This window comes from Cariama cristata, unplaced genomic scaffold, assembly GCF_000690535.1.
Source record: "Cariama cristata isolate BGI_N322 unplaced genomic scaffold, ASM69053v1 scaffold8685, whole genome shotgun sequence".
NCBI lineage: Eukaryota > Metazoa > Chordata > Aves > Cariamiformes > Cariamidae > Cariama > Cariama cristata.
The window spans coordinates 132,774-144,713 of record NW_009615771.1 but is presented as its reverse complement, the minus strand read 5'-3'; the positions used below and the strand labels follow the sequence as shown (position 1 = coordinate 144,713).

General features: G+C 42.1%; 1 protein-coding gene across 1 annotated transcript in view; it reads right to left on the bottom strand.

The window, feature by feature from the left end:
- Window positions 1-11,940, bottom strand: part of PTPRM (protein tyrosine phosphatase, receptor type, M) — a gene marked incomplete at its 5' end in the record, with an annotated part of 157,445 nt that overhangs the window by 21,503 nt on the left and 124,002 nt on the right. The window contains one exon of the mRNA XM_009699945.1: window positions 278-394. Coding sequence (XP_009698247.1) covers window positions 278-394 — 117 coding nt within the window. The remainder of the gene's footprint in view (window positions 1-277; window positions 395-11,940) is intronic.

Genomic DNA, 11,940 nt, shown 5'->3' with positions numbered 1-11,940 from the left:
TCAATTGGTTGCTGGGAGGGAGGCTTCGATTTCTCCTTGGCAAGGAACATCACTTTTTCTAACTCGGGCAGGGGCCAACAGTGATGGAAAGCCCAGAAAAGTTGCTGCATTTGAAGGACAACACCGTTTACCATAAGAGGGCGGTAGTCGTTTACCCAAAAAATACCCACAAAACTGGGATGCAAGTCAAAAGAGTTAACTTCTCCACGTTAAATCTGAATATAAGTTACTTAGGCAGATACCACTGTATTTAAGAAAATTGACTTTGGAAACTTACCTTTTCTACTGCAAATGTTCGAATCACATATTCAGCCAGGAGCTCTGTTTCTATTAGGGTAACTTTAATGTCTTTATATATCTCTGTGTCATCTGGCCAGTATTTGCAGCATTTGACCTTTAAAAAATATAAAAGAAATTAAGGTTCATTTATTTTAGAAGGTTCATACTGAATCCGTTCTGTATTCTGTGCAGCGATTTCTGTTTTAAAATGCAATCACGCGCAAACAGTCACATTTTCTGCACGTGGAAATGATTAATGTTTAAGGGACATTGCCTCTTCTTTTTTTAAGACAGCTTTCAGAGTTGCAGGTGAGATTTGTGTTGTGGTTAGTAAAGTACGGCAAATTTGTACGGAGCACAAGGGATATTTATACCCTGCACAACTCAGTTACCGTAACTGTTCATTTCCCGTGCTTTCCAACGCGGGCTGTGCCCAAAGGCACAACTACCGCCAGAAGGTTTTTCTTCCCCAACCTCTAGTTGGTGATTTGTCTCAAAAATATCTTCCTACCTTCTAAAATGGAAACGTATTTTTCAGACAGGAAGGATCTTCTTTACTGTTAGAAAAGTATCTGTTTGCTCAGATTAACTTTCCAAAGGAACTGGTAAGAGGTGAAATGGCAAAATGCAACACTTGAAGTCAAGAGATGAGTTTTACGTCTGGGCTTTATCACCAATTCACTAGATGACTCCAAACACTATGGGTGGGATTCATCTCACTTAGCTCAAACTAAGATGAGTAGGACGAGTGCCTTCTAGGGGTGCCTTTATTTTTGTTAACTTTGAAAAGAGTCCGGGTGACTGCCTTCGCCTAGGTGTTTGGCTTCTTGACGGCTAAGGTTAGCTGAGGTGAATTCCCCTTTCCCCCATACTGATCTCAGTGGGCTTCTGGAGCTGTGTGTTCTTGGCAAATTCGTCCTGGACTATGGGGATGGAAAGAAGGTGAGTTTTGTGAACTGTATTTCAGAAGTTCTGAGCCCTGATGTGGTCTAGACTGGATGGACTCCACAGTATTTAACGTATTCAAACCTGCACTATTATTCTGTTGTTTCTTAAAGTAAGCGGGTGGTTTTGGGGACTGTATATGATGGTGTAGATAGCTGACAGACTTCAGAATTTTCTCCTCCTTCCCATTTGTGTGGACAAGGCGGTGGGTGGGGAAGCTAACGCATTACTTACAGCTCTCTCTTTTATTCTGCGCTATCATGGTAATAGCTATGCTATCACCACTGCATCTGGCCGTCGTCCAGTAGTGCAGTACGTGCTAGGAGTAGCATCTGTTATACATCTGCTGCATGGAATGGATTCTCTCTGTCTCTCACCGAAGGGAAAATTTGAAATGGATCTTTTAATACATGTAAATCTACTGGTTTACTTAAATATACACTTAAATGCGTTGGGTAAAAAAACCCATACACTTCAAATATTCAATGGGAAACTGATAGAGAAATTAAAAAAACCCTTAAACTTCACAACTGGTAGAGTATTTCTCAAATCCATTTTCATGCCAAAATATTTGGATTACTATCGTGTCTAGTCTTGAGCAAGAGGTAAAACTGATGAACGTGTGTATAAGCATATGGTGAAAACTGTAACGCATGATTCAAATGAGTTATGTATACAAACTCCAGGTTCAGCATATAAAGGATTATGCAGAGAGTTAAACCTCATCCTGTTAGGCAGAAGAAAATACTCTCCTCAGAATTTGTTTCAAGTGACGTAGCCAGTAATCACATAAACCCCCTCTTTAGTGTTTGGACGGAGCAGAGGTCTCGCCACATCGAAGTAGTAACATTGGCTGATAAGATAAAAAGTTTGTCCAGGCAGGGTCAGTAGTGCTGACCCTTTTTCTGACTCTTTAGCAGGATAAAATTTAAATCTGAGTAGAACTGAGTTGAAGGGCTGGAAAAACAGAGTCCTATATCAGGATCCTCTTCAGAGAAAAAGAGTAGCCTGGTCGTAAGCCCCAGCTCCCAGCCACAAAATTATACAGGCATCCCGACAGCTTATTCCTGCTTACACAGCTGATGGGAAGCTCCCAGAGCAGAGCTGAAGTTCAGGTAGCTGTAAGCAGGTTTTTATTTATTTCTCTATGCTTGTCTTCAGACCTAGCAACCGCATTAGTATTGGCTAAGAAAAATTCTTTATATTCTTCACATTTCATCTGGTATTAAGCATGGTTTCAGGACAACTGGCAAACCCCAGGTTACGGAGTTCCCCTCCATAGCAAGCGGCGTGGAGCTGGGAGACGGACCGGTCCTGGCAGCGCCCCGCACTCCCGTCCCAGGGCAAGGGTACCACGACCACCCCGACCCCCACAAGCTGCCAGGGCATCAGTGAGGATGGGAAGGTTTCCACCAGCCACGGGCCCAGCCGAGGGCCAGTCCCAGGGTGCCTAAATGACAGGATGTCTGGCAAATGCGTATTCATCTCTGGAGTATATCTATCAGCTGTAAGCAATGAACAACTCTTTCAAAAACGTTAAATGTTGCTGCAAGCAGTTTAGGGGTTGCTGCTGCTATCTATTCTTGCATCTACTTGATCTTTATTCAGATCTTATCTTGTTTGGACGTATTTCCAAAAATCCTCTGATAGAAGCTAAGTGAAAAACATTGAATGCTCATTGTTTTGTCTGTGGTGTTAAAGTAATCCAGAAAATTCACATTGTTCAAATCCCTTAGGCCAGCAAACTGACCCTTTCATGGTCACTGGCAGGAACTCTCTGAAACAGCGTTCTCCTACCTATGGTCAAGATGATTTTTCAGCTCTCCATGCAGAATAAGGCAACTCACACCGCCTCTGGGCTGGAGCAGCCCACTGACAACCCATCTCTGCAGCCGATTCCCTTTTCCTGCCTCTCCACTTCTCCTTTCCACAGGTGGAACCTGGACCGCATGAAGACGGCCAACACACGTAGGAGGGAGCAGCTGCAGCGGTGACCCTGTTCACAGCACTGCTGATGACTGGCACGTCTCTTTGGTGCTAACTTTAGCCTTGTTTCTTTCCGATGGGCGCCTGCCATCCTCAAACCAGCTCTAGTTTAGTAAAATAAACAATCAGGGAACAAAACCCAACCCTGGCTGAAATAAATTGCTCAGCCTTGAAGGAAAACATGCCTGTTTCTAACTTGGTAAGTCTAGACAGTCTGGATTATGACTAAGAACTAGGGACATTTAGAAAGACCAATTTAGAAGAGCACAGTCCCCATCTTCTTACGCCTCAACTGTTGGATTTGCTTCCACTCTGTTTTTAAACCTTATTTAAGATGATCCAGTGGAATAATTAGGGAAGCGTTGGCGGATGTTGCACAGAAGTTATAGCCTTTCGTGCCTCACGCAGCTTGGGCCCGCCGGGGATTTCTTACTCTGCTGCACAGGGGATTTTGGGCACGGCGCAGATTGGGGCTGAGCAGAAGGATCCATGACAACACAATTTCCTGAAAACTCTCCCAAGTGGAAGAGGGGCTGTAACAGCCATGGGAGCGGTGCCAGAGCTGCTGTCAGAGCCACAGACCAACACTAAATGATTCACTCACTGGGACAGGAGGAAAAAAAAAATCAACTTTTTTCTTTTTTTTTAAAATTCAGGCTCTTTTCCTACTTTTGGCTCTTGTTCTGCAATGCTGCTGCACATGCTGAGCTCTAGACGTGGGAACTCTGTGGACTCCCAATGAGCCAAAAAATAAGTAAATGCATAAAGACCAGTCTCCCATCTCCTCCAGGACCTCTCAAATAAAGGCAAAGGTGTCTTAAAGACAGAGGTAGACTAAATAGTGTAAATCAAAATTACATTTATAAATGTCTATTGGATCAGGGCCTTTATTTGTACAAGGAAAGACAATTGCAACAGAATAGAATATGTTTTACTCATCAAATATGAGAAACACTGCTGGTAGCATATGTTTGTTCATTTTTTCTTTTTAGCACAGCTTTAGCTACTGTAACTTGTTTTTTTTTTCCCTTTTTAAAAACATTTGGTACGTTTTAAAAAAAACCTCTACTAACAGAAGGTTTAGCTAAATAATTGATACATGAATCCAGAACTGAATATTAAATGCATTAGATTTTTTTTTCACAGTTGCTACCATAACAGTAAATATCACCCATGAAGTAGAAAACATCATTTTGAAATCTCATCTGAGCAGAACTATAATTGAGAGTTTGTTCAGATACACCCCACATTTATGTCCTAACAACGTGCCAAAAAATACAGATGTTCATGACAAGACGAGATAAAAGGGTGATTGCCAGAGACATAATGAAAATGCTCTGCTTTAATCTATTCATCCCAAGGTACACTGTCCAATTGTTGCAAACATGTTTATTTTACTAATAATTTTAGAAATTTGGAGAAGATGATTATCTACTTCCACTCCCTAGCTCCATCCCCTAGCAAAACAGTCTAATGTGAGAAACTAAGAATTAAAAATGAAGGTGGAAAGTTGTTGTTGCTGCTTCTAAATATAACAAACAATGTAGGCAGTGGATAGCTAATGAACACAAATTGTGACTTCCGAAGCTGTGTATTTAACCATTTGGCAATGTGACACATCTAGCTAAAGGCAGTATGAAAGCCAGGACAGTAATTCATTTACTTAGAGGTTTGGAATAGGAGGAATATTACAGAATTAATACGTGAGCTGGCTGTGAAATATACTTTGCAGTTTGTACAGAGCAGTTTAAATAACACTGATTATTCAAAGTTTCCAATTTCCTTTGATTCTGAAATATTCTTGCAAAAAGGCGATATAACTAGCTATGCACTGCATGGATTGTCGTTAGTGAAGAGCAGTATTGTAGATTCTAATTTAAAATTAATCCTGAACTAAGTAATGAAGATAAGTCAGACATAAATTTTGAAGTGAAACCTCTGGGATATAAAATGAAATAGCCAACCAAGCTCACCGGTGAAAATTTTTAACAGATTTTTACAGATGTAGCTAGGATAACATCATATACTTTTATTTGGCTGACTTGAAGTAAAAGGACATCCAATAATTGAAAGTATTTCTATTTAAATACTTCTCAAACAAAAAACGTATTGTGATTTAAGAACATTTTATAAGTTATAAAACAACCTTTGACAGAAGATAAAACCCAGTCTTTCTTTTTTTCATTTTCTTTGTTTGCTTTTGAGCAAGTCAGTTAATGGATTTATACCTCACTTTACCATTTTCTAAAAGAGCCGTGGGGGAGTACTGAGAAGTACCCCATTTCAGATCCCGTTCGGCAGGTTCCGAGGAACGGGGCTGCATAAAGGCAGCCAGAAGCCTTTGCTAGCCACAGCTCCCAGAGCGGGGGAGACGTCGCTGTGAATTTTACTAGCTCAGTCTAACTTCTCCCAGCGATGGCTCGGAGCCGATACCGCTCTCCACCTTCTGCTGCCCTGTGTTGCCCCAGCAGCCCCATCCTAGGTTGGCCGGTGGCTGCACCCTCGTTCAGCTTCTGCCCAGACCAGCTGGCTTGCTGGCCACGTGCGGTAGTAGCCACACACTAACGCTGGCCATCAGAGGGAATGAGTGCGATCCCTTTGTTCTTAAGACTCAGGTATACTGTTAGCATGCCGACAACCTGGTAGCTTGGGCTAGATGAAATTCAGCTGACAGCCATGGCGTGGCCTTTCTTTGGCCACAAAAAAGAATGAGTCTGGAAGAATTGCTTTAGGGTAAAGGGAACCCAAGGAAAAGCTGTTGCGGTGTTCCCGCCTCCACTGCTAATACCAACAGAAGAATATGGATTGCCTCTATTTCATTGCTTATGTTTAGGCAATTTTGTCTCCCATTGGTCATTTAAAAAGGCTGTAAATCAGTGCACCTTAGTACAGCCCTGGAGGAAAAAAGGCTGAGCACAGAACACATGAGAAGGGTGGTCCCATGCCAAGATGAAGGGTGGTTACAGGATTAGCTGGAGCTCCTCAAAGCCTGCCTTAATCCCTTACACAGCTGTGAAATCATGGGCATATTGCTCAGATCCTGTGCTCCAAGGACCTGATGTGCCTGCATCGAGCAAAACAGCCTGTGCTCTGAATCGTGCTGCCGTTCCAAGAGCAAAATCATGCCGTTAGTTGAGCTACAGAGCACCACGAAGTCAGCGGCTTGCCTTCTGGCTCTGAAACCTCATCGTCTGATGTGAGGTTGGAAAACTACTGGGCAAGGTAAAACTGTGCCGGTGCCTCCAGGATACTTCCTTCTCCACAGAGAGACTGAGAGATTAACTTCACGAGACTGCTGAGGTGAGGAGACTTGCAGTGATGAAGCCGTTTTGCTAGCTCCAACATTTCAAAGAACAACTTCAAGGCCTCTTTGCAAACTGCACTTACACTTACACCTGCACCTTGGCAGCACTTCAGCAGCTAGCCCAACAAGGGGGTCAATGCCTTTGTGTAACCTTAAACCTCTTTTATTTATTTCTCAAAGTGAATTATCTCAATTGGATTAGTAAGCATTAAGATATTAATCTCTGTTGATTAACATTCTTTGAAACACAGCTTTTACTGGAAACGAGAATGCATCAAAACACCGAGAGCTGAATCCGTGTCTGCTTTGAGTGACATGGGACAGTGCTGAACGCTTGTAGGTTGATGTCCTGTTTGATGATGCTAACATTGCTAATCTGGGGACATCTTTATGAAATGATTGCAAAGAGTCCTTCCTTCTCTTTCCTGAAGAACAACAGCCAGTTTTTTTCCCTAAGGGCTCCTCCCCTGCTACGCATAATGGAGTAATGCCAACTCGTTATTTCTGGTTAGAAGTCTAGAAAGCTGAAATCTATTTTGATGACTAGAAGGGTTCACTGACTTGAAAGATTAACAATAGTTTTAAATTATGATTTTTTTCTTTTTTTGTCATTTGATACTCTGTAAAAGTATAAATTCTACTCTATCCAACAAGAGATACTGGAATTGCAGTGAAACCCAAAGTATAACAACAGAATATATAATATATGTACCAAAAGCACAGGCCTTAGGTTTTCTAAGTAAATGTGATTAAGAAAAAAATTTCCCTAGATGGGGAAGGTCACTATTTATACGTTTTGGAAGCTGAGACTAGAATTACCTAGCGGGAGGGAAGGGTTTCATACAGCAACCTTTCTCCCTCTCGTTTATAAAATGTGGTTTCTTTCTTTCAGTAGAAAAGTTAAAACGAAATCTTAGTCACCAGTATGCTTACAAACTCTTTGGCACACTTCCGCAGGAACGCTAATGCCAGTATCCTGAACTAATTCCAATGCAGGTAATTTGGCTTATTACATTTAGAGGCAGTTTCAATTAGATAGAGTGTTCTTCCATTTATACTAAATACAAATGTGCTGTTTGTGAGACATGTTAAAGAGTTGCTGTGTTTCACCTCTGCAGTAGCTCTGTAATGGGTGATCCGAATCTTAAATACAGTGAATTTACCTTTGTTTATTAGAAGGTTCTTCTGCATGGAAGATTCCCAAAACTTGTAAAATGCATAAGTGCAAGTTTCGTAATAGCTTTGTGTCACAAAGTTCCTTTTTTATTCTAAGAATAGCAGCAAGTCCATTGGAAATTTGACTCAGTTTTTATGTTGCTGGAATTTCCTATGAAGTTTTTGTTTGGTTCTTGCAATATGTTTTCAGTAAGAAGTCCTTGGACAGTGCTTTATTTGGCAGTTTTTCTTGGATGTCTAATGTCTCTCTACAACAGAAATGGATCATCAGGTGGATCTGAAGAAGATCTGGGTGAACACAAAGACTTCTGGGGTTTGTTTCTTAGGGAAATGTATTTGTATCTGTTTCAGAAACGTCTCTTGAATGCTGACCAAGGCTGCACATCCCGAGCACCCAAGGCCCAAGCACCTGCACATATGACTGCTTAGGGCTGGGCACTAAGTACAGCCTAAGTACAGCCAAAGTACGGTCTTTCCTGAGAAGAACGACTCTTTTCTGACAGATTTTATCTTACAACAGGGAATGCTTTTTAGCCAGCCAGCATCAAGGAGATATTCCCTCTCTGTCAGAAGACCATTGTATGGGTCTCCTCACTGTCACGTGGACCCCAATACTCAATTTTAAGCATGAAAAGTTGGAGCCATCAGCATTTTTGCAGCAAGGCAGACAGTGCCACGTATGTATGTCCGTATGTATGTTTGTAACACGTCAACCGCAGATCCTTTTACTCAACAGAAAAGTTCAGCCACCACTGTGTTCTTTCTCCTTCCCCATGCAGATACAGCCCTGATGGCTCCCAGGTGGGAAAAGTCACCCAGGAGGAGAGCGAGACGGCCATTCGGAAAGCACAACGCTGCCCAGAGAGAAGGTGGCCCTGAGCGGCTGGTGCGGCAGCGCTACGGCGTGTGTGCAGGCACAGGGGCTATTTACCGTCCATGGCTGACCTTCGTTCCCCTGTTTGTGTCACATCCATCCTGTTGTAGTCAACCTCGCCTCCTTTCAAAAAAAGGGTCTTTTGTGTGCTTATTAACACTATAGCACTGGCTGTTTTCTGATTCTGGATAATAATTGAGAAACTCTAATTACTGTAATTACTATGCTCCTGGGATGAGGGTTTTTTTTTATAATTATTTCTAGTGATTTTTTTTTTGTAAATACTTTGTTACATTAAAAGCATGATAGACAATCATGAGTCCTTGCAGCACATTTATGTATCAACCACCTTCACTGAATTTCATGAGTGCATTTCACCATTTATTAATCAGATATTACTAAATTTCTTCTGCCTCAAGCAAAAACAAGGAGTGGGAGAGAAAGCAACTACTGACAAATGACAAACGATGTGATGTGCCAAGTTTGATTCTGCCAACCAAGTATTAGTACCAGCCCAACAAGAGCAAAGGTGGAGGTGACAGCCAGATGGCACAACTGAATATATTCTAGATCTTCCCAACATAAGTCTTTCAGGAGGAAAGAAATGTTTCAATGTGTGCAAACACTGAAACACTTCAAGAAGCAACCTGAGACTTTGGCCAGTACACAAAGACCTCGATCCAGTTCCCATTGCTTTCCACAGAAAGATCCAGCTCTATCTTTTGGAGTCTGTACTCCAGAGCAGTCTCTTGGAGTAAGCATGATGTCCTCTTGTGTCTATTTTCTGATCACCCCTACACTGGTGGGGTAAAAAGTTTTGTTTCTTCTCGAATAACCCACCAGATTATGCTCTTTCTCTCAGGAAAAGGTGTTGCAAAAAATTACACTACTATCTTCAGTCAGTTTACCACTTACTAACATGAGCATGGTGGCCTCTTGCATTAATATAATCCAAAATACATTATTTTGAAATAGCTTGTGGTCACACCGACATATTTTTATGAGTCTTAGTTTTGCTTTTTACCTGTTAGTGTGTGGTTTGGAAAATTCTGATTCTTGCACTAAAAGGTAGGTACATTACACCATTAATTACTTGTCATTCCCTTTTTGTGAACTTCATTGTGAGTGGAAAGTTGTTGGCCCCAGCGTGAAGAAGACAGAGACTTTTTTCCAAGGCTGCTTCAAGGGCTGCTTATTTGTTTAGTTGTTTTGTAAAAGTTCTTATGTCAACCTAGGCCAATCTTAACTAAAGACTACCTCATCATCTGTTACCAAAGAATTGTTCATGCAACTTGGCAATGATTTTTCTAAATGACTGTGAGACCTCATTTAGATTTTTAATAAACAGTCACATTCTAATGAAGTCTTCATAAAACTGACTAAGTATGTTTAGAAATCATTAGCTTAAATTACCAGTACAAAAGTCTCCTTAGGGAGCCCTGCAGATTTTGTGATAAGACTTCTGGCAGATGGATTAGTATAACAGCACAAGTGAGTTCTGAATTTCCACACAAGCAGTGTAAATGTGAGCGACCGGGTAACAGGCTACTAGACAAAGAGCTAAATGTCCCTCAGGTGGGTTCATTAAAGAGAGAAAATCAAAACCCATTTCTGTGCCATTTAACTACCAGGTGCTCAGCAGTCTGCAGGTGCCAGAAACACTGACAAGGGTCCCTTGCTGGAACACACAAGAGCTTACGGGGACGCGCGGTTTTGACAAGCGTGCCTCAGATAATGACAGATATTGGCAGACAGACCCGGACCCCGCTGGAGGGTAATGTGAGGACGGAGTCATTTGCAGCAGGTGCTTGCATTAGGGACAGCCTCATGGCGATTCCCCCATCCACAATTAAAACAGTCCCGATGCATAATGCTCCAGGGCAAGAAGCAAGCTCCTAGCACTGATTTAATGAATATCCAGCCAGTCCTGGTAAACAAATAACGCGTACGCCCCCTCAATGATTAATTCATGAAGGACGTACACTGTGTGGCAAACATGCTAAACAGATATTCCTCTTTCCCGAAAATACAAAGGAATTTTCCTTCTTGGCTTACAACGGGTCAAGAGGGTTAAAAAATAAAATAATAACCCCCTACTAATCTTATACCAGCAATAGCAACTGAAATAGAAAACCTCAAGGTTGGGAAGGTTACAAGGTTTGCCTTTCCAAAAGGTCCATAAAAATCATTACTAATCAAGGAGGCCCAGAGCTGGTGTTAGGGGGTGCGGGACAGATGGTGTGTTTGCAATGTGCCTCCTTGCTGCTGATGGTTCCAGCGCTGGGAGCGGGACAGAAGCACCAGCGGAGGGGTGACTGCATTGTTCTGTGGCTCACACGATCTCATTTCCATTAAAAGCTGATTTCAATTTCTGCTCTCTGATCTCACCTATGTTGGCCTCCAGAGGAAGTGAGAACAAAGTCATTTCTACCACTGCCAGAAACAGCAAAGCTGCAGATCTGCATCCCACTAGAACTCCTGCACCCTGAAGAAATCTCCACGGTGGCACAAACTGTTGCTTGCTGCTCAGGGAATGTGCTGCGTACCTACCGGGTGGGAGCTGAGCCTGCCAACGCTGGCCCCAAGACCGGCATCCCCCTGGCTGACACCTGATGGTCCACCCTAATTGACACTTTCAAATACTGACTTTAGGAAAACAGTATGTGGTTTCATGCAGTCTGCTATTTTTGTTCTAAGGCTTGTTTATCCATACCCTGAAAACATCCTTTTTTATGTTGTGTGCTTGGGTACTTACAAATGTGTATAAAGCTTTAATGCCGAGGTTTGCTGGAGAGCTTCCTATTCTTACAAATCCATCCATTTGGAATTGATAGGTGGCCATCCTCCTATTTCTACCTTCTTCCTCACTCAAGGGACTGAATTTTTAAAGCAGCGTCCATGATCCTTTGTTGTCTCTGCAATTAGTCGTACATGTGTTCCTGCAGCAGGTGTTAATTGCAGTCACAAATCCCATCTTTGTTATATCTAAAAATAATAACTGGCACCTGATCTGTTGGCAGGCTTGGGCATACAGATATCTGAACATTAGGATTTATATTAACAATTGACAAAGGATATAAGGAAGAATAAATCGAGATCATAAAACTGGACTTGCTAAAGAGGAGACAAGATCCGACACTTTGACTCACACCACACAAACAGTGCTCGCTCTCCTCAGGCAAATGCCACAGGGCAGAGGGGTATCACCCACTCCACCAGTGTGAAATTAAAAACACCTCTTAAAACCACGTGGCTCCCACCAAGGTGTGTGCACTCAACTTCTTATTTCAACACTTCGATTTACAACCATTGCAGTAGTTGCAATAAAAGCAGTGGGTTTTTTCATTCCAAATGAAAGCTATATGTCTGGTTCCTA